At 37.2% G+C, this 27,485-nt stretch overlaps 1 protein-coding gene across 1 annotated transcript; it reads left to right on the top strand.

The window, feature by feature from the left end:
- The first annotated feature begins 1,271 nt into the window (after positions 1-1,271).
- On the top strand, positions 1,272-27,270 carry lars2 (leucyl-tRNA synthetase 2, mitochondrial). The gene is made up of 21 exons (XM_055164213.1): positions 1,272-1,417; positions 4,485-4,692; positions 5,537-5,668; positions 9,436-9,527; positions 9,709-9,769; positions 10,346-10,435; positions 11,041-11,184; positions 13,775-13,882; positions 14,827-14,986; positions 15,522-15,626; positions 16,226-16,341; positions 16,409-16,692; positions 18,652-18,750; positions 19,688-19,825; positions 19,907-20,010; positions 21,072-21,251; positions 21,612-21,781; positions 22,949-23,026; positions 23,095-23,206; positions 24,382-24,506; positions 26,351-27,270. The coding sequence occupies exons 2-21, from the start codon at positions 4,489-4,491 to the stop codon at positions 26,528-26,530; spliced, it is 2,682 nt and encodes an 893-aa protein (XP_055020188.1). The 5' UTR covers positions 1,272-1,417; positions 4,485-4,488; the 3' UTR covers positions 26,531-27,270.
- Positions 27,271-27,485: the final 215 nt, after the last annotated feature.

The raw sequence follows: 27,485 nt of genomic DNA, 5'->3' as shown, positions 1-27,485 counted from the left end.
AAATAACATCACACTTATCTGGCATGTAATTCTCAGTGAGCGCGGGCATGTTTAGACCTCTGCCTCCCTGCCTGCACTTACACAGATGAGATGGTGTGAGATTGCATGGCCTCCTCCTCACGGTGAATCACATGTGCCCCATGGAAGGTCTGGGACTCTGGGTTATGGCCAACCAGACACCCCCTGATGTGGCCTGGTCTCAACAGCTCTAGGAGATCGTTTGTCTTCTGGATCTGCGCTGGAGAAAAGTAATCATCCACAGAACAGCGAGAGGAGGTGATTATAATCTAATGTTTGTCGATGTGGGAGCCGGAAAGCGGATGCAAGCAGAGGAAAGGGCTCTTGATTGGTTGCTATCACATGTGATTTGCTTGAAAAACAACATAAGGCATGGTTAATACTTGAGCATGAAACATACACTTTACCTGCAACTAAATGGAGAAAATGGAAAAAATACCCTACTATTTATAAATATGAAAATCATGTGAGGAGAAAAGGGGTTTATCTTTGTTTTCTCTCCTGAGTTCTCCAGCAATAAACTGGATTTGTTCAGCCAGACAGTCCCTAAGGGCATCAAACCACCATCTGCCCAGAAAACTCATATCACTGTACATAGCTCTTTTCATTTAGTTTGTCAAGCATTTTTAAATGTCACCCAAGGGCAATTTGATTAAACTTCACAGCACATATTAAAGGCATTTATTTTGTTCACCACAATGTAAATATTCATGGGGCATCATTTCGACCATATATTTGTTGCTGAATAAATAATAATAATGACTCCCACATAATAGATCTTTGTGACTTCTTTGACCCAGACTCAGCTGCAGTGGCTAAAGCTCATTTTCACATCGCCTTGAACTCTTGCTCCCACCATACTAATGGTACAAAGTCTTAAGGATCTCCCATACAGTCTTCATGAATGACATTTTAAGCTATAGCAATTGTGATTCATATAGCAGTTACACAATTCAATTCAATGTCTAGTCCATTCTTATGAAAGGGCAAAAATCTTTCAAATCAGGAAGTAGCTAATTGTTTGCCTAAAACCCACAAACTGTGAACTGTCCTGCTGTGGAATATAAATATAAATTAAAATTAAAAATATACCAATAGCCTGCTCTTATGTTCATTATTTCCTATTTTTAATTGCTTTGGTAAATGTAAGCTCCAAACTTAAAAACCTTGGGAGGATCCGGCGAAGCTGAGCCAGTGTCGTCATTGTCAACGTAACTGTGTCAATAAAGTTTTTTTCAAAACAAGATGGCGCCGCGCATGCAGGCGTCGTGAGGAATGAAAACAGGTCAAATACTCAAATTTATCAGGTGGATTTAACATTTATGACATGCATCGACCATTACATTTCATACCGTCCTGACGCGGATGTAAAGATCACAATTGCACACAGAAAGAAAAGGTAAGTGTAAGGGAAAGAGGTTTTGAATGAATCTTTAAATCTCCAGATTCAAGTGTCGTTTTCGTTTCATTGAGCTCAAAAATGATGATGGTGGAATCATAATCTTTATCTTTGCGAAAAATTTCTATTTAAGTTCCCAGGAGCGAGTGTGCCTTATAAAGCCTTATCATAACTACTCTTCTAATTAACATTTTGAATCGTTGTAATTTCTATATTTTCGTGATAATCTTTGTAAAATATCTCACACTGTGAACTACTAAATCCCTAGGCTTTACCAAAACATTAACTGTTAATTTACCAAAACATTAACTGTGTATTTAATAGATTTATTAAAAAAAACAAGTGATCACAAAATGACAATTGTTTTCACTTTTACTCTCTTCATCTATTTGCAAAAGTTCAGAAACGGGTAGTCACCTGGCACCTAAAAAGTCCCTGTAGTTTATACTGGAACAGAGAATGATCTTTTGATAACATCGATCCTTGGGTGGGTCCTTGGAGAGATGTATAAAATAAAATTTTTTACTGCATGCAAATATAACAACAGTTATTTCTTTCAAGTCTATTGAATCTAAGACTCTACTGAAAGCTAAGCAGCTGAAAATACAATTATTTTGTAGCTCATCTCATTGGCGTGTTCACTTAAGCATCACAATGTGTCGAAGTTGTTATTATTATTATTATTATTATTATTGAGTGTGCCCAGTGGATGAGTCTCGTCACCATAGAAACATGTCTGTGTCTCTCGCCTCTGCCCACTTGCTCACCCTCCTCACGCAGCCTTGAGAGCGGCTCTCCCGCCTCAGGAGACGTGCTGCTGTGATTTCTGCTTATCCTCGAGAGGATTCAGTGAAAAACACATCGTCCTTAAGCAGGTGGGTGGCACTGGGAGGTGCAGATTACAGGGCACTGTACCATCCTGCCCACTGAAGTATGGAATAGTGTTAGAATACTTCAGTTGCAAACTGCTTTTCAAATGCAAAGGTTTGATATACAACACCGATTTTAAAACCAACATTATAACATGGATGCATTCTTCTTATGTGTGTCTTGTTCTGTTATAGATCCAAACCTTCCTAAAACTATTCTGGAAAGATCGAAGTTTGTCCTATTATATATTTTTTTCTGTCACGATTTCCAGATTAGAATGCCGTTTCAAATTAGTTTTAGCTGCAGTGATTTGTTGAGTAATTTATTGAGTAATATTATTGATAAACTTAGTATGGAAACATCACAAGTACGTCATTATGTTGTGAGATTTTCTTCTACCCGAAACAGCTCTCACAGAATGTAACAAACACTGAGATTATTTTCTGCCACCTCTACACACATTTGCTTTTGTCTTGAATCGTACAACACAATTGAAACTCCTCCCACTCAAGTTTGTCATCAGTATCATCAGTTCAGTGGTGTGCTACAGTTTGACCAGGGATATCCCCTGCTCTGACCAAGTGATCTAACCATTACAATTAGCATAGAAATTAGCATTAACTTTTAGTAAAAAATATGTCTAATATACACCCATCATGCGAGGACAAACAGACTAATTCACTACATTATCACTGCAGTCATAATGGCTGAATGGTGCTTGTACATTAAAACAATGAAATGTATGTTTTACTGATTTACTTCTAGTCTTGTTTTTTCTTCAGCAACAAAACACTGACTGACCTTTTACGGAATCCAAAGTTTTATTTGCCTCATTTACATTTTTATCTAACCCCAATGTGGACAGAAAGGTCCCTGAGCCTCAAATCTAGATTCACAGCCACAGAAATGCTCTTTTCAGCACAGGTCACCCACAGTAGTATCATATAAAACTCAAAATTGATATTTCTGTTACTTTATTAACTGTTTTTAGAGTACATTTTGGTCTGTCTATCTAAAAGATAGAATTAAAAGATGAAAGAGCTTTTTATCTGTCACACAGTGGAGAAATTGCTGAATTATAATTGATAATAGTTTGACCTACGCTTTTCAAAAGATGCCATCTACTTAATAAATCCTGGTGATACGTTTTCCATGTATCCATAAAGTGATGTACAATGCTATGTGTGTAAGTTGCAAATTTATACAGGCAAGTTAAAAAGCAATTGACTGATTTAAAATGCCAGCCTTATTAACAGGTACATGCCGTCCACACACACAAGCGCATCAGCCTGAAAGATAATTTTGTTGCTAAATCATGCTTGTGTGTGTGAATGAAAAGGTGCAAAAGACACAGACTGTGAAGTGACAGTTGTTAAAAACATCCCTGGGGGGTTTGTCACTCAAATATGAGACAAACTGCTGCAGTCATTTAGAGAATTCACTAAAAGAGCTTTGTTGATGTTGTACGCTGCATTATTACTGTATATTAGCATACTGTTAAAATACTTGACATTTTTTGCAAACATCACACATGTATATATGTGGATGTCTAATGAGCTTCAAGTTGTTGGTGAATTTTGAATATAAATCATATTTTAGTAAGGCATAGATTTCTATGCCCCAATGGGAGATCCATTTCTACTTTGTGCACTTGTACAGTGTATAGCAACAACAGCAACAGCAAACTTGATAAGAACATGCAAAGACCATACTCAAAGATGATCCAATCTTCAATCAAATCTTAACATTTGTAGTTATAAGGGTTGAGCAATTTTTCCGTGTCCAATGCAAATACATTTTTTCTCTTTTTTATTAATAAATCCAAGGACAAATGCTAGGCTTTTTTTTTTGAGGGGATATCTAGGCCTGATTTTGATAACTTTTCCCAACTTATTCTATATGAAGATATTAATTTTTAGTATGCACTGCTGTACTAACAAATTGTGAGAAAAATGAATATGTGTCAGCAATACATTTTAGACACCACTTCCCTGTTTTACTGTGAACATGTAGAAGCATATGATGCAGTCCCTCTTCACACCAACGTGTTAAAACGAAGTTTCATGTAAACCCTTTCGTGTGGAGGTCTATCCAAACTAAATATTGACCTAAACTGCACCTATAAACCATTCATAGTCAACAAACAATAACTATACTCCACTAATATCTACACTGATGTTTGTTTTTCTGTGTCCAGGTGAATGATGCAGGTGTCTCTAAGTAGGCTGGCCTTGTGTCCTCTCACTGTGGCCAGATGTGGTTCGGTCCTGTCCAGTCTGAGCCGCACCCTCTTCAGTCAGACCGGGGTCTGGGACAAAGACTATCGGCCGGAGATCAGACAGAAAGTTGAAAAATGGTGGCATCCACGAATCATGGAGCAGTGGAGGAAAGACTCACTTGAGACGGTGAGGGGCATTAATACTATTGTGTTATTATGGTCAATTGAAAACTATTATTCACTGGAAGAAAATTTGTCAATGTATTATAAATGAGAGAAAAGAAATTATAGTTACGTTTGCAAACAGAACAATCCTGTCACCTCACAAAGACAATTTTCCTTAACAAAAAAAAAAAAAAAAGGCTTACAATTCAAGTGATTTTAACATCTGACTTGACTTTGGATAAAATAAAAAAAGAACTAATATTTGCTAAACGTTCACATATATTTTACTAACTAACTTTTTACACCCACTGAATGGAATTTATTTTTGTTTTGCCAAAAACTACCTACCAGCCTCTGAAACTCCAATGTACATTTTTCAAATTTATTCAGTCAAACAATTATTAATGTTTTTGTGCTACATTTTCACTGTCCAGTATCTGTTAAGAGGTCAGATATAATAGTTGGCGTGAACCATTAGTGCTCATCCTGGGTCATTATATAGGGTAATGGCCTTTTCTTGTGAAAGCCCGACATTGAAGAATAGTTGGCATCTAACCCTGGAGTGAGTAATTAATACTTTTTAAATTCATGACTCCAGTACTGATTTCTGTAATGACGATACAGTAGCTGGTCTGTTGCTGCGGTAACTCTGACATCCTAACTTGCAAATAGAGCCTAATGCTGTCTGCTGCAAAAGACAGTGAGGCCAGGCTGAATATAGCTCTTGTTATCTTCAGGTTAATGCATTCTTTAATGTCCTGAACCAATACAAAAGCTGGAAAACAAAAGGGCCCATCTTGAATAATAACAGAAGAATCAAGCTTTTGTTGTGCACGACTAAACTGACGTGATCTCATTATTTCCAGGGCTCAGACAAGAAGAAGTTTTATGTCCTCTCCATGTTCCCGTACCCGTCTGGAAGATTACACATGGGTCATGTTCGCGTCTACACCATTAGCGATGCAATTGGCCATTTCCAGAGAATGAGAGGGCATCAGGTACAGTATGGCTGTGCCTCGGGCGGCATATTTATGAACTGCTAATAGACTCATTTGACTAGAAGTCAGAGGAAACAAATTTGTTTTGTTTGCTTGTAATAATTTATTTATTTATACATTAGTCACTAGTCATTAGTAATATCATGCATTTATTATGCTACACTCTTGTGTTCATTTCAGTTTGGCCCCTTCACAGTGATTTGCATATTTATGTGTCCGGGTGACTAAAATCTAGCCTTGAATACATAATATAAGAAACAAGACGCACTCATACTGCAGTAGCACTATAATACCAATATTGCACAGAGATGACATGAGTATTATTTTGAAATTAAACATTGGTTGAATTTCTTGATCTAGGAATTATTTATGAACAGTCAAGCCAAGCAGAAACTCAACATACTGAAATATTTATACTGTATTACAACCAACAAGTAGGCATTTCACAATATCACATTTTGGTTATGATTATTATTTTGACACTTATTCACAGTTGGACACTATTCCTCTGTATATGTGTCTATTTTATTCAAATAAAACTTTCCCAATGATAGTTAAAGTGACATGACATGATATTATAGACTGAACTGAAATAACTTATGTTTTCCTCTAAAATTGTCATGATTTAATGTTGTTGTTTTTTTTGTTTTGTTTTGGTCCATTGATTAATCATTCACCTAATAATTTTAACATCCCTAGTTGTTGAGGGTGCCTTCATTTTGGTGTAAACAAGCACAATCCATATCTTTAACCCAAGCTGCAAGTATGTATTGATGTTACTCTTTTTTAAATCAAAGTCATGCAGTCGATTTTCGGCTCGGTGTTAGTGTCCTGTAGAGCCGCAGAAATGAAGCTGTCATTAGAACACATTCTGACATATTGTGCTTTGTCACTTTTGTTTCGCTCCATTATTTTTTTCCCAATTTTTCCTCAAAGGGTCTGCTGCACTTTTTATTTTGTTTTTTACTTTCCTCTCTAAAGATGAAAACGCCTGCTGCTTCTGTCAGGTATCCCCCCGAAACAGAAAGCGGTTACACACGACTTCCTGCCCAGGAGTGCACTTTTCTTTCAGCATCTGTCAGACACAAGCCTTGTTCTGCTTTATGCCCACAGAATCTTTTCACTTGTTAATTAGGAACAGCTCACCGTCTGTGCCATTATTTTCAGTTTTTTGGGCAGTAATAAGTGAGGGCAAGTTTTTCCATTTTCAGACCGTATTTGCTGACAGGATCATTTATAGTTTAAATGCACATTCCAAAATATTAATATGACTGTGAACCTATATTACTGGAGACATTTGACTGTGATGAATTGAAATGGGTATGGAAGATGGATAATTTCAGATATAGGTTATTTTATTTACAATTACATTAAATACCATAGTGTTGTTTCAGTATTAAGCCCATTTTTGGGTCTAATTCCAGTCTGTGTGTTTTTGAGTTACTTGGAGAAACCGAAGTACCTGTATTTCTTGCAGATGGTAGGTAGTATTATGACCACCAATATAGATGTAAGATACCTGATTGGTTTATTCTTTAAACTTTCAGTGTGTTAAATGATAAGTAGACAAAATTTGATGTACAAAGTTAGTGCGGATTGTTGATTAGCCTTGAAGAAAATGCAAGAGCTGGCAATACTGTACGTCTTAAGCTTCCACAGATGGAGAGAGAGTGCGTGGGTGTGGACACTTGTTTGACACCACAATCACAAAATCATCCTGACGTCGCTCCTGTCCCCTCTCCTCTGCCGGGGAGATGTGATGGACAAAGCAGTCTCAGGTTGACTCACTTCAGAGATCACAACAAGAACTGGCTCCTATGATTTTTTTTTTTCCTTTCTGTCTTGTCACTCAAATTCTAATAGCCTTCATTATGTCAGGCTGCTAGGTAATAGTCAGAGTGGGATTTGCATCGCTGTAAGGGGACAGTAATTGGAGCTAGGTCTGATAAAATTGAAATTCATACTAGCCACTTCACACACAAATGCCAATCAGTGATAATGGTCACAAAATGATTTAAGACGCAGGTATTTTAATATTTACTATATTTGAACAGAAGGGTTTCTTAAAGAAAACACACTCTATTTGGTTATTTTTAGTTAAATTATGCTCCCAGGTAAAATATTAATTAAGACATTTAACAAGTTTTCAAGTTAAACTTTTTAATGATTTTGTTTTTATTGGATTTCATGGCACTGTTTACTTACAGATGTAAGTTATATATTATTGAAAGTAAGACTGCACCTCATTGTAGGAACTTATGTACAAGTATTTAGATAGATGTAGAAAAGGTAAATGTTACAGGAAAAAGAAGCTTAGATATGCAAAATTGTAATATATATCAAGTAGTAAAAATATTTAAAGGAAATGCAAAAAGTGCTGATTAAAGCTAAAAAAAAAGGACAGAAACTTGCAGTATAATCTTTCAAATGAAGGCATAGTTCATTCATAATTTGCACAATTCTTGCAGATATTTAGAGTCTCATTTAAGCTAAATAAATAACAACCGATGAAATGTAAATAGACATTTTTCTTGATATTGCCCTCCCTAGTTGTATTTGATATGCTTTGTGCAATCATAATTTAATGTGGCGTAGTTTTGAGTTCACTTTAGGGACTATATGTGAAATTACTGCTCACACTATGCAGTATATATGCTGTGGTATTGACACATCACTATTGCTCAGCCTGTCTTTGCACTATGCTATAGCCGTCTGGTTTACCGAGCACAATCCATCGCGCACTTACAAATGAGACCCAGGCTGTTACCAAGGCGACCAAATCGTTTGAACATGAGATCCTCTCCAGCTCCACGCGTTTCCCCCTCTTTACCCATGCTTCCACTGCTTCTACTTTCATCGCATTTCCCTCTCAGTGAGCAGAAATACTGAAAGAAATGACCTGTAAAGACATAAGTGAACGATATGTTATTGGTAGTCTGTAGTAATTTGTGTCAGTGGTTGGCAAAGTGCAGGAAATAGATCTGAATTTAACAGTAAAAGATGGAACGGATGAAAACTGCTTATTATGATGAGAAATAAAGAGCAAATGATGTTTTATTTTTCATGGCCGATAAAGACATAGATGACTTTTGATATTGTGGGGACAATTTTTAAAAAGTGTTCCCAAAAATATATGATTTAAACTGACTACAATTTGAATAAACAATATTTTTAGACATCCACTACCCTATTTTATTACTAACCCATCAGGGAGTAGTGTAATCACATTTTGTGCAATGCTGTCTGCTTCACTCAAGTATTCAAATAAAGCTTTTTGTCTATCATTGAAGTAGTTGGTTAGCCTGAACAAAACACTGGCCTATGCTAGAGATTTAAGGCTAAAAGGTGATGTGCTAAAAAGCGTAAATACTGGCCAATCTAGCTCTAATGAGAAAGTGTGAAAAATTAACACGCTCTCCAAAGTGTGGTGTCCTTTGATTTTGCAAATTGGAAATACTTTGTGTAAGACTAATGCCAGCAAGCCTTTTCATGTTTTAGTTTTCAACATAAATGAACAGAGAAAAGGGCAAATTAAAATACCAATTTTAAATCACTCTTATTGAGCAGACACTGCATTTAAAATTCTATTCATTAATCAAAATTTTTAACAGTTTCTACACCGATGTCTCTCCCATAGCCATTCATACTCTCGAGATGTGAGCATTTCTTGATGAACTTAACACAATTTTTTCCAACTTGTTGTGGTCATTAATAAACTATTCTGCTGTTGTTATAATGATCATTTCTTCATTGATTTGTATTGACAGGTGCTGAATCCTATGGGTTGGGATGCTTTTGGGCTGCCCGCGGAGAACGCAGCGATTGAGAGAGGGCTTGATCCTGAGGACTGGACCAAGAAGTATGTCACTATGCAATATTAATATTACTTTTATTAATCTCTGACAGCACAGAACATATTTCCTCTTTTGCTTAAGTCACTAACATCTCCATGGAAACAAGCAAAGGCTCACCCTGCACCAGAAAAGTTACACAGTGCACCTTTAAAATGTATAATGTGTGCTTCTGTTTCTTTGTCACAGTAATATTCAGTCTATGAGGGAGCAGCTGGACAATCTTGGACTCTGCTTTAACTGGGATCGGGTAAGGAATCAACACCACTTGACCTCTTTTTTGTTGTTTTTATTATATATTTAACTATAGATTAAAGGGCCTATATTACTCTATTTTCTGATCTATGTTACAATGTTGTCTCCTCATCTAAAAAGTATATAAAAAAATACCTGTTGTTTTGTGTTTTGTTTCAATCACACATTTAACACACAAATCCTGCTTATTTATACTGAGTTCTTTTATCAAATGGAAAACTCCTTACCACCTTACAATGTCATGGGGTCATACAGGACGTGATCCACTGTGTTTTTACACTCCACACACCTTCACTGGAATCATTGGATAATTTCACCCCTAGAACTGACCTTCTCTACTGAACTAAAGGTAAAGGGTAGCTATGACCTTGAAAACTGCCACTTCATTACATCACAAGGTAGAATGGAGAATTTTGAGCTTTGGAGATGTAGACAGAGTAATATTAAATGATTACTTGAACATGTGTGAATGAAGCACAACTCCAGATATGTTTTTGATGAGGTAACAACATTATAACATGGTTAAAAGCTCACAAGAGACATTTAAATATTATTTGTTTTATTGTGGCAGGAAGTCACCACTTGCCTTCCAGACTACTACAGGTGGACCCAGTATCTCTTTGTGAAGCTGTTTGAAGCAGGACTGGCCTATCAGAAAGAGGTGCACACAGTTTGTATATTCAAGCCTGAGTGAAAACGATGTCTGAGAGTCCAAAATGACCATCTGTCAGACAGAGATTAAAAGAACAATTGAGAGAAGCTCTTTAATATTGTGCAGTGGAATGTAATGACCTCAGTTTAAGCCTTTAGCCTGAATAAGCAAGATCTAAAAGAGCTATGTACTGTATAGATTTTCACTTTGTATTAGGGATTGCACAGTGTGTTATTGTACTGTTATAAATTATGAAAAGAAACATTGTCATTTTGGTCACCAAAAATGTAATGGATTTTTTTTTTTTAGAATGAGACCAGTTCTTTTTTTCTTCATTGAATGACGTAACACAATCTGTTTAATCCTTGTTGTATATGGAAGCGCTTTGGATGTCTTGAAATTCACCATTATTATTATAAATAATAATTATAAATTATGTTATACAATTTTCACAATTGTTACTGCAGCATGTGTAGAATCGATAAACCTTTAAATTCATTGCTGTTGTCACACTAATTGAGATAAGCTTTTAAAATAGTGCAGTGACATCTTGGTTTTAGCCTGAATAAGCAAGCTGTATAATAGATGTATTGATTTTCACTGTGTTTATCCAGGCAGTGGTGAACTGGGATCCTGTGGACCAGACGGTGCTGGCTGATGAGCAGGTGGATGAGAGCGGCCGCTCCTGGAGGTCTGGTGCTGTGGTGGAGCAGAAACTGCTCACACAGTGGTTCATCAAAACCACCAACTATGCTAAGGTTTGTGCACAGGTTATTTGAACATGTGAGTGTGATAAGAGGTACAAATAGTTTTATAAATGCAGGCCAAAATGAGCAGAACAGACCGGCCTCTCTGATAGCAATCATGGCTAACACTTCAGTAGCAGCAGCTGCAGGCGTGCCTTTCTGGTTGTGCCTTTCTGGTTGTGTAATCAGACCCCTGGAGACTGTCATTTGTAGCTTTCAACAAGCTCAGAAAGAGGGGGAGAGAAACAGGGAGAGAGGGGGGCAGGAGCTATGCCACCAGGCGCCAGCCAATCTGATGAGAAAACTTGTGTTTTCAGAGGTGAATGAGTAGGCACTGAGGGACAGTACCTGCGTAACCCAACGCTGTGTCACGAACATGACATTTTAAATACAGATTGGATCTCAAACACATAGTGAATAATTGTTTAATTTGTTTTCCATTTTGCTCCATCATACTGAGTGGTTTCATTGTTGTACCGTTTCCAGTTTCCAAGTTTGGCTTGCTCATGTATTATGTGGGTGGAGGTAAAAGATGAAAACTAACATTCATTATCTTATATTAATATAAGAAAACAATAACTTTCATAATAATGTTTTATTTCATAAGCACATTGTTAAAATCTAGCATTAAAAAAATATATATATATACAGTGCAATGCTGACTAGAAGACAAGAATTCGACAGTTTCCTTGCACCAAAATACATTAAGTGGGTATTTTACTCCTGGGAATGATAATGACAGTTGACTTCATGTTGCACTTGATCAGTGGACAGGCCTCAGCTGGTTGGCATCATGCTTTGGCAAATTTGCACCTATGTTGGTTCAAATTGGAGGTGTGAGTGGAGGAGGAACCGTCTTGCTGTGACAATGTGTTCTTGCATTTCTAATTTTTGTTCAAAGATGTGCAAAGGAAGGAAGAGGAAGGTGTTATGGAGCAGAGTGAGAGAGAGACAGATGGAGAGCACAGAGGAGGACAGCATGTAACACATCGATAGAAAACACCGGACTGTGACTTTTTGCTTGTTCATTGCTTGTTTGCTATTATGGTTAATTATGTTTAAATGGGATTTTCCTTTCTTTGTTGGGTATTCACATTTTCATGAATTATTGGTCCCGCACTGTGTGTATGAAATGCACTGCACAGATGAAAGCATGTTGATACCTAGAAGGATGTCGTAGCACCTGATGCACTCGTATAAAAATGTTTACATTTAAAAGTTTACACACTGTGCTTTTGAAGGCTATGGGTCATCTGCTTACATATCATTGTGAGCATTTGTACATTAACATCAGTGTAAACTTTTGACCTCGTTAACACTTTATTGACAGAGGCTGAATAGAGCTGCAGTTTCAGTGTCAGAGTTTAGATGTTTCTTTCGCCACACAATGTGCAAAGATCTACAATCTTCATGTTTCCATGGAGACTACTGTCCTTGTGGTACCCACTGCCCAAGACACAGAGAACTTTACTTCTGAAAAGTCATAATTTCATATGCAATAGATATTTAACATATATAGCGATATTCTAGATAGAAGATATTCTATCTTAATAATCATGAGCCACTTATAAAAAGGGCTAGGTGAAAAAAAGTCATATTGCTCATTTAAATCTTTTTTTTATTATTAAAAACAAAATTTCATGTCAAGTCAGTGCCATTTAACACAAAAAATCTTTTTATTCCTCCAAAGTCTTAAATTTGTTTCAAGAGCCCTATGAAAAACCTTTTCTATGTTTTGTTTTTGATCTTTCCTATTTAATTCATGAGTACATCCACTGTTTGTTACTTGTACAATGGATATCATGCAGTTTAGCTAACAGAGAAGAACTGTGAGTAATAGGTTGTGATAGAGTAAAAGGGACTTATAGCACTTCTGGCCTCAGCCCAGCTGTGGCTTTTTGGCCTGGTCCTCGTTAATATGCATAGCTTTCTTTAATCATGCTGAATAAGTATTGAGTGAGAGGGGCTGAAGAGGGAGGCAGCAGACTCTTGAATGTGCCACATTTTTCAGAGAACTGGGGCAAAATAGGTCTTAATTTTTGAATGTTGAATACATTGGTGTGTATAATATTTCAAGGTCAATTATATTCTTATAAATGACCAGGCAATCGCAGGGACACATTTTTGGTGTGCTTTAGCATGGCTCCAAGATGATGAAAGGTCATGAAATGAAGTTGCACCACGATTTGGGAAAAATATCAAATCTCAATTTTTCTGTCAAGCATTGTGATTTTCATTAGATTTGGGCTTTATGCTTTAATAATAGGATTCTGTTCAAAGTTCACCTTTTTAAAAAAGTCCAGAAGAATTGACAAAAAGAAAAAAATACAAACTGACAGACTAATCCAATAGTCTAATTTCATAACATATTTGTGCAGATCTAAACTACAGGGTTAGCAGTTTTTTATGCGAAATAAGACAGGACATTTTATTATTTGTGTAGGAAATTGATACTTGAAAAAAATTCAGCCTTTAAGATTTACTAATTGTGTCCATTCAAATTGTGATTTTGATTGAAGTGTGATTAATCTTTTAGCCGTGTTATAAATCATGATGGTGCTCAGTCTGAAGAAAACCTTTTGTTTGCTTCTCCATTGTTCAGTCTCTGTTGGATGCCTTGGCAGATCTTCCAGAGTGGTATGGGGTCAAAGCCATGCAAGCCAACTGGATTGGGGAGTGCACCGGCTGCTATTTTGACTTCAAACTAAAGGTAAAAACTTTTTGTTTTGCAGTATAATTTTTCAGAATTTTTAATTGCTTTTCATTCATTAGTTTTTGCTGTTTTAAAGCTTTCATAAGCCCCACGTGCATTTTACATCAAGTATTTTAACAGATGTTGATTAGCAATTTACCCTTGATAGTTCTGTGTGTCATTTGAATACATTGTTCCCTCTAATTCAAGAGCTCTCTAAAAACATCACCATATTTTTGTTGCAATCGTTCTCAAATTTCAAAAGAGACACACTTTTGTGTTTGTATTGAACCATTATAGATAATAACGTCACGGTTTCTGCCTCTGCTTTGTGTGAAAACCCATTACTTGAGGTCAAAAGCAGGTTACATTTTCTCTATATATCCTATCTATATCATATTGTTATGTAGCTATTTATCTAAACCACATCACACTATAAAAGTAACCTCTATCAAAAGACCCATTTTAGATTATCCCAGCACTACATTACTGTTTAAAGTGTGTAATATAATAGATTCTATTACAAGTCCTTCAACCACAATAAGTTATATTAAATGTTTGCATTTCAAGTGTAGTATTTATTTTTTACTTATTTTTAACTGTGATGTAACAGGATACACATATTGTAAATAAAACATGACTAACAACTGAAACACATCAGTTAGTTCATATCTTGGCAAGTTAGTTACTTTACCTTATATTATCACATTACAACTACTACGAAATAAATAAAATTACTAACTTTTTCAGAATAGTGAAAAACTGTACAACTGATCAATATTGACCCCCAAAATCTATTGTTTTATCTCTCATTTATTGTCGAGTAATTGTTGTGATAGGCTATTTCCCACACTGACGGCCTTGTTTTGTTGGAAATCCAATGTTGGAGATCCAACTGTCGTAACTACAGATGATCAGGCTTGTTTCCACTGACATGTTGATGCTCCTGTGTTTTCTTCCAGTTGAATGGTAAGGAGACCGGAGAGACCCTTTCAGCGTACTGCTCCTCCCCAGAGATGGTGTTTGGAGCTGCGTATCTGGCCATCCTGCCCTCCCACAGGCTGCTGCATGGGACCAGCTCTGTGCGCACTGCCCTGGAAAATGCTCATCAGCTTGGGAAAGGTGGGGAGTGTAGTTAAATTTGCCTTGAGTTTCAAATAACATCATAGTATTATATTTAGCATGTGCATTTAATTGAGATGGCCACAAGCAAAATGTCTACTAATAATATAATATGCAGGTATTGTGACATGGTGCAGTTACTACAGAGGGTTAATTTATCTTTTATCTAACATTAATGATCAGGTTCACTGCAAAATGACCAAAATAATATATAATATTTAGTTTTTATCATTATGGCATCATTACTAATTTTGCATCACTCTTTTTATAATGGTAAATTTGTGTGTATTTTCCTTTTGGAGATTCCTAATGATGTATGCAATTGCCTCTCTTGTCTCTTGTCCCCATCTGAAATTGACATTGTTGGATCTGCAAACTGTTAATTTGTAAATTTTTATGGAACCTGTTGTTACCTGGGATTCCCCTTTAGTCTTGGTCTCTCTGTCCCAGGATGCATTTATGTGTTGATTATTAAACTGCAGGGACAGTAGGGGAATTCTCATAGGTCTGTTGTTGACATTTCTCTCCTCCTCAGACTCTCTCACTGAAGTCACAGCCTATAACTTGTTTACTGGACAAGAACTGCCCCTCGTCATCTCCCAAAAAGAGGAATTTGATGGCTATCTTGATACTGTAATTGGTGAGTTTCCTTCTGAGCACAAAGGAGAAAATTGATTTACAATGATATGCATTTATATTAATAACTTTTATATTACTTAAGTTACTTCACATGTTTGTTAAGGAGTCTCTCCTAGGTTGGTTATTGACCAAGTAGACCTACAAACAGCGCTCTCAGAGTACCACCAGACTATTCCAGATCTAAATTTGGCCTGAACCAGGTCTAAAATAGTAGTAATAGCATTGCAACAGACATTCAAAACAAGAAATTGATCAAAGAAAGTAAAAATCTGGATAAAATAGACTATAAGAAATATAAAATACTGTTAAAGACCTTATGGACCATCTGCCGGGTACCACAGTTTGGGAAACACTACACTAGGTGTATTGTACATTAAGGTATTAAGGTATCATCTATTACAGCCCTAATAGTGTGTTGAGATGGCTACCCATGTGTGTAAGTTAGACTGTAGGTGGTACCTCTGGGATTTCTAACAAGCTAAACATCGCAGGTGGATGGCCATGGTTTCCCCCCTGTTCCCCTGGGATATAGATGCTCTTTAGCATATGGCAGCAGACCATTCCTGTTCAAGTATCTGAACATCTGCATCTGTTTTTCAGGTGTTCCAGACAGCAGTGACCAAGATCGGGGTTTGGCCCAAGCTTTAAACTTGAAATGGTCTACAGTTCTCAAAAATAACCAAGATGGGACACAAACATTGATTAATTCGGCAGAGGTTTGTACTCTACAAGTGAATACTATGTACTGTTGTTGATGACTAAACATTGTTGATATTCTTAAAGTTTACAGGCCTGAGCAGAAGTGAGGCTTTTGACTCCATTACCCAGAAGGCCAGAAAACAGAGAGTCGGTGGTCATCTTACCAGCTCCAAGCTCAGGGACTGGCTCATATCAAGACAACGATACTGGGGAACTCCTATTCCCGTGGTGCACTGTGGGGCTTGTGGTCCAGTGGCTGTTCCCGTGGATGAGCTACCAGTCACTCTGCCAAAACTAGTATCCATATCAGGAAAAGGAGCATCGCCGCTGGAGTCTGCGGAGGACTGGGTCAACTGTAAATGTCCCAGGTAAGGAAATAGCAATCAACTACAACTGTTAAAAAATACTTTAATAGACCAAAACAGGTACAAACTTTTATTTTTGGACTTTTGTGGTTCATTTTATGGTCCATTCAGAGGTTTTTTTGTATGTATATTTATGGCAAACCAACTTTGCTTGACACTGTACATTATTTATAGGATTAATACCTTGTTCATCTCAAGTTATGCAATGAGCAGCATTTGTCTCTGCGAACCCAGACTTTGATTGAAGTTACATAAGCCTGCTGTGCCTCAACAGACTCACAAATACTGTAGTGCACACCTTGAAAAAGCATAATTAATTACTCAGGCAGTCTTCATAGTCATGTGTCTGAGATGATGGAGAATACTGAGTGCTACTTAGGCTCCGTCTCCAGGGCCTCTGCTGACGAGGGAATTCCTCTCTGAATAAGACTAATCACCGTCGCAGCTCCATGTTGATTAAAACAATGGGCTACTCACAGGCAGATGGCAGGAGTCATCAGATTGGGTTCAGTCTTTTTCACCAAACCATGAGCGGTGATTGATGGGTGTAATCGTGAAGGCACCGTTATCTGCTGTTGTCTGTCACTCGTCCATTGTTAAGTGTCTCTGGAAATTTGTTCTTCTCACTCGTTGACCATGTCCAATTAAAGTTTGACTGAACCCAAGCGAGTAGCATGATGAAGGATGAGCAGTAGACAGTCTGATCTGTCCTTGAGAAAGTCATTTCCTGTATCCTCATCTAGTCTCTGACCCTCTGTGCCAGTGTAAATTAACCTGCTGAGTGGAGCCTGCTCCAGAGAGGCCTGGCAGGGGCTGGGGAGGTGCATGTGACAAGGTACTGTCCCACAAATGTACTGATAACAAGACACCACAGACATGCACAAATGAAGGGCTATTTTACAGGATGAGAGCACATCCAGAGTGGACAGCTGCTGCTTTTGCCCCATCTGTGTGAGAGCCTTTTGGCTCTTTCCGGATGATGCCGGAAACTGCAAAGATCTTCAAGTTAATACTGATTCATGCTGTTTTGTACTAAATGAGTTCCACAGTTCTTTGGTACAGTTGTACAGGATGTCTATTCATGGAAATTGGTTATATTGTTCCAATAAATTAGAAGTGGAGAAGAAGGTCACCTTTCATGGTGGCATTTCTTTTTTGCATTTTCTGAGAGAAAGGACTATACTTGTACTGTATTGTTGGGCTTTTTATGAAATGAAATAACACCTGGCTTTCCAATATTAACCTTGCTACACCTTATCCTTGTTGCTAAGCAACCTCCATCCCTTACCTCATCAACACAGGCTTATTACAGAGGGATATGATGGGTGGTCAAGAGGCTTTTGGCTTTCACAGCCATTTTTGTGTAACTGAAGTTGTAACTATTTTCTTAGTTGGTGATAAGAGATATTATTAGCATACACCACTCTGTGCTACCAAAGATGGAGAGCATTGGTAACTGTGAAACTGTAAAATCACTGCACATTTTCTCAAACCCTGAAACTATTATGTTTTGTCTTTTCTTGGTCCCAAAGTCAACTGATGTACTGTGTCACTGCTTCTAAAAGCCTTTATTATTATCACGTGTTGTTGAGCCTGTTCCTGCATCCCTGAAAGTGGGGCCAGCAGACCCCTTTCTCAAACCCATGTTTGGCTTGGATGTAACGGGGGCATGAGGTTGTTATTTCCAACACAAACATGCAGGAGGTCTGCCAGCGTGCCCTGTTAGCTCAGCCTGTTAGCTAGGGCACCGAGGGAGAGCTCTGGTGCCAGCCTGGCTTCAGCTGTGTGCTCTGCAGGGACATGACCCCTATAGCCAGATGGACATGAACAATTATCTCACCAAATAACATCTCATACTCAGAGCTTTCCAGACTCAATTTGGACCTACATGTGATTTGAAGTTATTGCATTGTGTTTCAGTGTAATAATCATTTAATCTTACATGCTTTGTTATTTTTCCAGATGTAATGGACCAGCAAAAAGGGAGACAGACACCATGGACACGTTTGTGGATTCTGCCTGGTATTACTTCAGATATACAGATCCACACAACACACATAGGTAAAGACCTTTTCGGAAAATCAAAATGGAAAACCACATTGCCCTAAATCTTGCCCTTAATCTCTTTGTAATACAGACACTCCACTCCTCTATTATCCATTTCAAAAATATAAATAGTTCAGCTTCGTTTCGTAACACAGTTCACTAAACACTTGCATCAGTTGCCTCAAAGTTTTGCTCAGTAACAATGATTATAGTGCCGTAGCTGTCACCTGCTGGGATGCCCATGAGGCTTTATGTAAGAGATTAATTTTCCCCTGCCCTGATCTGACCATAAAGCTGCTTTGGAAAAAGGAGGGGTGGTTTACCCTTCACTTTTGTGGCAGGCCAGATTATAGCACAACAGGAAAAGTAATTACTCTTTTTGTGCTGTACAGGTGGCCTGCTGAGCTGCCCTGGCGCCACTAAATAGCTTCAATTATTTCTAGCTTTGGCATTTATAACTGTTGTTGGCCCTCATTCAATATTTCCTTCTATATATGTCAGCCACAATGACAGAGAAGTTGCCTTAAAAGCAGTATTTGTGCAAGGGAGATAATGCTGAACGATGGATTCCTTATCAGTGTTAGATTCAGTCTGCCCTCTAGAGGATGTGAAAGAATATGTCACCCAAGTTATTGGATGAGATTCATGCGAAGGTCCCAACACCCATGAGTCCACCCACATGTTTGAGAGTACTAAGATCACACAACAAGAACAAATAGCTTTTTATTTTTTTAGTATTTTATCTAAAACTTGGTTTATTGCATGTCTGCTTGATGTTGGTGCCTTTACATTCTTTTTAATATAATCATCTGTTTTCTATGTTAATTTTATAATATTTTTAGGACGGAGTTTGTTGTAAATGTACCAGTACTATTTATATTTATAAAATAACCTCTGGTCTTGCTTAGTAACAGCAGTGACAGCTCTTACATGTAGCATTCATTTTCTGTAGACCGTTTGAGCGCCCCCTAGCGGATCACTGGTTGCCTGTGGACGTGTACATCGGAGGGAAGGAGCATGCAGTTATGCACTTGTACTACGCACGGTTTTTCAGCCATTTCTGCAGAGACCAAGGCTTTGTTGCTCATAGGTAAGAGTTTGAACCTCTGTTGTGATTTCTATAAATATATCTTGCACAGAGCATGAAACTAAATATGGCATTTGTTTCTAGGGAACCATTTCAAAAACTGTTGGTCCAGGGTCTGATCAAAGGACAGACATTTAAACTGGCAAAAAGTGGGCAATACTTGAAGAGAGAAGAGATTGACTTCACAGGTACAATGCAATGTGCCGTCTGTCAAAGTTATTTATTATGATGTGTGAAAGATCTGAAAGGTCTGAAAATGGTATGCTGTCACATTTTATCTTGTATCACTTCTCTTGTACTTGTATTGTGAGCTTGTGGCTGAGCTGCAACTAAATAATTGAAGTCAGAGACAAATCAGGAGACCAAGAAATCTAGTCTCTTCTAATTATCTTCACACAGAGAGGTTGCCAACTTTTTTCTATTGCCTGGTAACAAGGAAGGAGGTTAATCTTTGTTTTATCATCACTGACAACCAGAGACAGTCTGCACATACTTACCACTATTTGAATACAAACTAAATGGAAAGAAAATTAAGTTTTTTTGGTGGTGGCAGAGTTGTATTTATTGGCAGGTGAACAGCAGTTCACATCTGTACTGGTCATGTGTCATTAGGCAAGACAGTTAACCCAGTAGTCTCCCTGTGTCTGTAGTGCTGGGTGATATGACAATAAAAAAAAATTGGGTGATGTTTTATTGATTTAGTGATGTTATTTTGCAGTTCAGTGCTTCTGTTTATTTAAAATTTTATTTTGTAGAGCTAAAAATCAGGGCTCAACAAAATAAGTAAATGACAAGCTGATTGACCAACATTCACAAGAAACAAGCAAATGCATAACTGTCCCAGAGCATCTTCTTTCTTTGGACTGTCTTTCTCAGCTAGAAAAAACTCCAATAAACACAGTGGGAAAGAGAAAACTCAAGTGAACACACACACTCTGTCCAGGGCTGATTTTAATGCAGCTCTTTGCTCAAACAGACTTTTACCTAGTCATGCCCCTTTTTGGTCAACCTTTAATGCTCTGATTGATTTTGTGGATTTAAATGATCACTCTTATAAGAAGACATGAATTGCATAAAAATTTTAATCTTACTCTAGGCTCTAAGAACATTATGATGACATTTTTGGCATGTCATTGGTGAATGTGTATGTGAATGGACCAGTGAGTCCTTGATGTAGAGCTTAATGCATGCCTAGCAGAGGTATATAGAGGTAAGTGCCATATAAATGTTTCAATTTGTTACTTTCTAGGTGAGGAGCCTTTTTCTCTGAACGGTGATGAGCTTGAAATCACATGGGAGAAAATGAGCAAGTCAAAACACAATGGTCTGGACCCTCAGGACGTGGTGCAGCAGTACGGAGTGGACACTGTGAGACTGTACATCCTCTACGCTGCTCCTCCTGAACAGGACATCCTCTGGAACGTAAAGAGTGAGTGCCTCATTTTATAATATTTATGCTTGCATTATTCTGTGAAGGATCCACTCCCCTGATTTAGAAATGTCCAAGCAGGAAATCCATATTATATAAGGATATATATTTTCATTTTTCCTTGTTAACAGCCTCACAAAATCATTATATTGAGTTTGTGGTCAAGGATCTGCCCATTGTCAAGTTGCCTCTATAAAAAAGTGCACTGTAAAATTAAGGCAACTATATGATTTTATGAGCTACGTTTTTTTTATGTTTTTGTTTTAACATTGTATGAACCCACCCTGTAATATGGTCTGGGGTAAACGTCAACTGTCAAGTGTATGTTTAACCAGTTGTTCTGTATGCTTACCTCTTCAGCGGATGCCCTCCCTGGTGTTTTGCGTTGGCAATCTCGTCTTTGGCAGCTAGTCACTAAACTAAGAGGAGCTCGAAGCCTTGGAGATGTCCCAAGCCCATCATTACTGAAGAAAAAAGAGCGAGCGGAGGCCAGAAAGATATGGGAAAACAAGAATTATGCCATTAAAGAGGTATGTGATTGACAAACCTGTGAATTACTCATACTAATTGTAATCATTAGTAAGTATATGTTTGTAAGTGTTCCTATTTACAATGCAAGTCACATTTTTAGTCAATGTATCACTGTGGGTGGTTAGAGTTATATCATTTGTACTGATGCCTTGGATTCCTAACAAGCTGCCACTGGACTTATTCTGTAGCCCAGGAGTATATAGCAGTCAGGTCAATCCAGTGTTAAACATCCATCGGTAACATGAACCCCCCCAGAGGAAAGGGTAAAAAAAGAGGGCATGGAAATTGATTTTAAATCCACTCTGTCTCCCTTCACACTCTCTAAATAGACCGCTTTGGCTGCCAGGTTTGATTCTGTCCCTGCAGCGCTCAGGGTCATCCTTTAAAGGGCCGCAGGCTTTTGCCCTAAGCTCCCAAAGCCAAGCCTGTCTTTGATCTATTTCTCAGAAAAACCTCAGCTATCGACCCGCCGCTCCCTGTGTACCTTTCCAAATGGGTTATTTTTTCTCCAAGGCTAAGCTGCTCGTCATGTCTTTTACAGCTCATTTATTTTATAGAGATTTGAGGGCTACATGATTGGAAGAAAAAGTGGCATTACGGTAATTAGTTTTCAGTTTTCGGCTTCCTGCAACGTTATGAAGATTTTTCCCTTTCAAAATATGTAATATTTTGGTTGAAATTGTTGAAAGCTATGGCAGCAGTCCTGGACTCTATTCATTCTGCAACCCATGGATAATATCTATAATGTAATGTAATAAAATATAGTAAGGCCAGTAAAATTATAACAAGAATGTTACAGAGTTAACGCTCAAAGCGAATCACAGCAAAAACTTTACATGGATTATACCAAGAAAACAGTGCGAAATTTAGAACAAAATGGTAAATTAAGAACTTAAACTTTATTATAACATTTTCTATGGGTAACTTTATGATATTTTGTGCAGCCTTAATAGATGTATTAGATGAAAGGCCGACCTAAGTATATACTTGTCATCAGTTATACAAAACTCCACAAAACTACGATTATATTAAAGTAAAATATTATATTAAAGTATTACAGTAAAAGTGAATGCAAAATTAACACTTTTGTCAATAAACAAAAACATGTTTTCAATTAAAAAAAACTTCTCCCTTGAACTTGAAGAAACTGTTTTGAATGTTTACAGGTAACAAATTACTTCACAGAGGATTTCCTGTTCAATGCAGCTATTTCGCGTCTAATGGGCCTGACCAACACACTAACCGTAAGGATCCATTTCAAGGCTTAAATACCACTTTTTAAAAATCACTGACATTGATTTTTTTTTTTCAGAGTGCGACTGTCAGGGTCCTACAGCACAGTGTGGAGTTTGAAGAGGCTCTTGCTGTTCTGATTTTAATGACGGCACCAATGGCCCCTCACCTGGCATCTGAACTCTGGGCAGGTTGGTTTAATAGCATGCATAAACAATACATTAATTTGTTTAAAAGTTAATAAGCTACCCTTATTTTTTACTCAGTTGTTCAAGTTTACATACAATGGGGTAACACTTTACAAAAGTAAATATAACAAAATTAAATCTGTTTTTATGAGCAAAGAAAGTATTGTTAAACCTTCGTTCTGAGGTTTTATTAGTTACATTCATTTTGATACTCACTTGTGTTAATTATTTCTTACCCCTTGCTAACTTCTTACCTATTGACTCACCACATAACAAAGGCTGTTACTAAGTTAAATACATGTGTGATGTTACTTAAGTCATGATAGTTACAGTTTTGTCTTTATCTGGTCTCACAATTTGATTCTTGTGAAAAGAACATTGAGACAGATAATGGCCTAATTGCAAAACTCGCACAAGAGAACAATCAGTGATGCAACTAACAGCAAATGAATAGAGAAAATGTGACAGTCTTATGCTGTTACTGTTAAAACTCGTTGTCAAATCAGTGCTATTTTTGTAAATCAGATTCTCCCTCTATTGAACAAACCACAGGCAGCTGACTCTTAATCTTTAGAGGAAAACAAACAATACAGAGGAACACCAGCGTCACCTTCCCTGCCTCGTGCTGGACATCCCCTAACTGTTTCAGACACACAAGTTCAAAAACAGAAAGACTCTTATAACCGGTAACATTTTATAATAACTACACTTTTAATACTAGATTAAATCATGAACAAAGAGTTAACTCATAATGAGCAAATATTTTTTAAGTGATTTTGTCTTATTACTATTGGTACTTAATTAATACCATAACCCCTAACCCTGTAATTACTTGTATTTGTTTATTATGAATTAAGTCTTTGGTCTGATGATAACCTTAAAGTTTTAAAGGAAGTTTTTACAAATGAAAAACAGTTAAATTTGGCAATTAATTATTATTTTTTAAATATAAGGCAAGTTTCAAAAATTTGTGGTACACTGATGTCATTGCACAAGTCATTCCCGTTTGTTGTCTCTAACTGTCACTAGATAGGGGAAGTTCATATCCTTCCCCTGTGCCCTGTTTGGGTGGATCTAGTTTCAGAGGTCCCCCACCTCTTGTGTACTTTGTCTTAAAAATATGTTAATACACTCTTACAAATTTGTTATTATTCATGTTTGTAACTGTTTGCATATAGGCCTTACCCAGGTAAAGAATCCTTTGAGTCCACTGCTTCGAGAAGGAGATGTATTACAACAGCCTTGGCCAACAGTAGACCCTGAATACTTGGAGACCCCGGACTTTGTGGAGTTGACTGTACTGGTATGTTATGCACACAAAGTGACAAGGCTCACACACTAACCTGTATTACATTACAGTCATACTCATGTTATATAACCAAAACAATTATGAACTTAATAAATATAATGTCAACTTCAGTCACAAAATGAACCTAACTATTTCACTAATTGCACATTCATGATTTCATTAGTTACTATCTCTTCATGTTGTTGGCTTCCTGAAACTTTTTCATTGAAACCAAAGGCTTAGCCCCATGATTACATCCATAGCCTGTAATTTCCAGTAGAGAGCCTATGATTTGTCTTTGTGAGTCCTCAAGCTGCATGTGTGTATGTGCTCAACGTCAAGTGGTTGCACTCAAATTTAAACAGACAAGCAGGTCCATAATTGGAATAATTCACTGTTACTTTCTCATTTTTTTGGTCTACCTATGTAAATATTCTAGAAATAGTAAAATGAGATTTCATGTTAAATCCAAATACCTAGATCTGAACTGTTCTTTTCATCTTCTGTATCTCCTGGAAGAGCATAATTCTGTCTCACACTTTTGTTCACATGATCTGGTATCATCTGACTAACTCCTGCAAAACCTCAAAGCCAACTTTATGTAATGGCCACCGCACAATGCACTAGGCACTATGGATATCCAGTAGGTGATTACCAGCTACCGGGGCAAGACTGGTGCGTCAGTGCCCAACCTATGGCTAAACATTAATCAAACAACTTCACCCTAAGAAACTATTTTATGTTTGAACTAAACCTTATTTTGAAGTTTAAAGGATTAAACTATGCACGATGCACTATGTAACTTATCTATGTTGCAGGAATTCAATTACAGGTGTTTTTATTGCTTAAACAAGGCAAAGCACTCTGTTAATGGAGTTGCTTCTCTACAGATTTGTTATACAACTTGGTCTGGTGACATCAGCTGCTTGTCGTCATGGAGCTTAATGTGTTTAATGCCATACTCTGAAACATTCTGTCTAGGCAAAGCAATACCATTGTGGCAGGCAGGTGACAGACTCTCCATTAGAAGAGTTACAAAACACCCCTTTAACTACTGGGCCACAAATGTTTCTCAATGCTTAAAGTCATTTCATTTAATTTTTATTAATTAATATGTAACTACTTGAGTAATATAGACACTACATATAATTGATCGCATATGCTGTAAATATGCTCTTGGTTCTCTTCATAGTTTTCTGTTGCGGCTTCTTCAGTACAGTGTGGTTTAGCCCCACTACCTCTATCCTTTAATCACACATTTCAATTTGTCCCAGAAGAAAGGCCTCCACCACAAACGCTGTGCACAAAACAGCTGAAATCATGATCCATAAACACACAGAGACAATAGTCCTTGATGTTCACAAGAGCAAAACACCACTTACAACATAGTCTAAGTTATTGTAGCCTTCTCAGAGATTACCACAAATATTTAAACATATGCAGTGATCATGGTGGAGACAAACTTCCTCTGATATCTTTTAGCAGAAGAAAACCTGTATGTCCTCAACACTATACTATGCCCTTTTTCTTGTTATATTAAGCCTATAGCATATCTGAATTGTACTGAATTGTAGTTGGTTGAATAATGAACATCTGTGACGCAATATATAGATACTAAAAGAACTATGAAGTATTTAGTTTAGGAAATTTAATTAGTTAAGAAAAGGTTTACTGGGAGTTTCCTGCTTTGGGGATATTGTGTTAGTAGCTCTTGAAGTAGTTTCAATAATATTGGTTGTCATTATTTTTTTCTGTAGCCATATATCATACTATAAAATTAGTTTCTGTGACAGGCCTACACCACAAACTCTGAAGGATAACATTAGTAACTTGTATCTGTCTTTTGCTGTAATCCTTAGGTCAACAATAAGGGCTGTGGGAAAGTGACTGTGCCTGTGCAGGTGTCCAAGGATTTGGATAAAGTGCAGAAGCTGGTGTTGGACAGTGAGCTTGGACAGACTCATCTGAGAGAGCGGAAAGTCAAGAGGGCCGTTCTCTCTCCAAGGACAGCGCTCATTAATTTTCTCATAGATGAATGACTTTATGGCATTCACCACTGCTTTTAAATGGTAGGCTGCTTGAAAAGAATATCCGGATAAGTGCACTGTTTTTAGACTTCAGGGAAAAAAATAATGTTGAACCTTTATTATTAGGGGTGTAACAATAGACAAAATATCATGATATCATATTGTCAAAAGTCTCTCAATAATATTGTGGGCCATCACAATATATCAAATCACAAGTTTCTTTGCTTAAATTCATTGTTATGGTGCAGCAATAGCTTAAAAAAAACAGAGGGAACTACATTGACCAGGATCAGTTTTGGTAGAAACTACATGAAGAAATAGCAGTTTTAAATCTTAGTTCTTCGAATTAAGTCTTGTCAAGGCATTTTAAGAGGAAAAAGTAGCATATTCACTATTTTCTTACCCTCCACAAAATATCGCAATAAATACCGTATCGTGAGATGTTTATCGTGAAAATATCATACCGTGAGATTTGGATTTTGTTACATCCCTATTTATTATGAGTTGTTACTTTGTCTTCCAAAATAATTAAATGACAACATTAGATATAATAGGACAGATAAAACATAGCACCAAATATTGAAAGTGGGATTTCAAGAGCAAAACTGTGCCTCATCACCCTTGTTCTCATTGGTATGGATAATACAACTTCATATTTCCCAGCTCTAACTTATATGCACATAAAACGCACTGTAAATATGTTCAAAACAATTTATTTATACTTTTAATAAAACATTGAATGAATTGTGTAACCAGTTCTGCTCTGTCTCTGTTGCTCTCCACTCCAGATGCCAGTCATAGTTGTTATATCTTTGTATCCCTCTTTTGACCCCACACCTCTTGTCCGCCATATATATTTTTGCCAGAGTCCCTTCCACCAATCTAGCCGCATAACTCCTCTGATTACACAAACAACGTTTGATGATTCTGTGAATTGCAGAGAATATCAAGTACTTTTTTTTTTTTT

Source organism: Boleophthalmus pectinirostris, unplaced genomic scaffold (genome assembly GCF_026225935.1).
Source record: "Boleophthalmus pectinirostris isolate CB_2022bp ecotype Guang Dong unplaced genomic scaffold, ASM2622593v1 HiC_scaffold_6, whole genome shotgun sequence".
NCBI lineage: Eukaryota > Metazoa > Chordata > Actinopteri > Gobiiformes > Gobiidae > Boleophthalmus > Boleophthalmus pectinirostris.
Note: the sequence above shows the minus strand (reverse complement) of the source record. Positions and strands in the feature narration are given on the sequence as shown.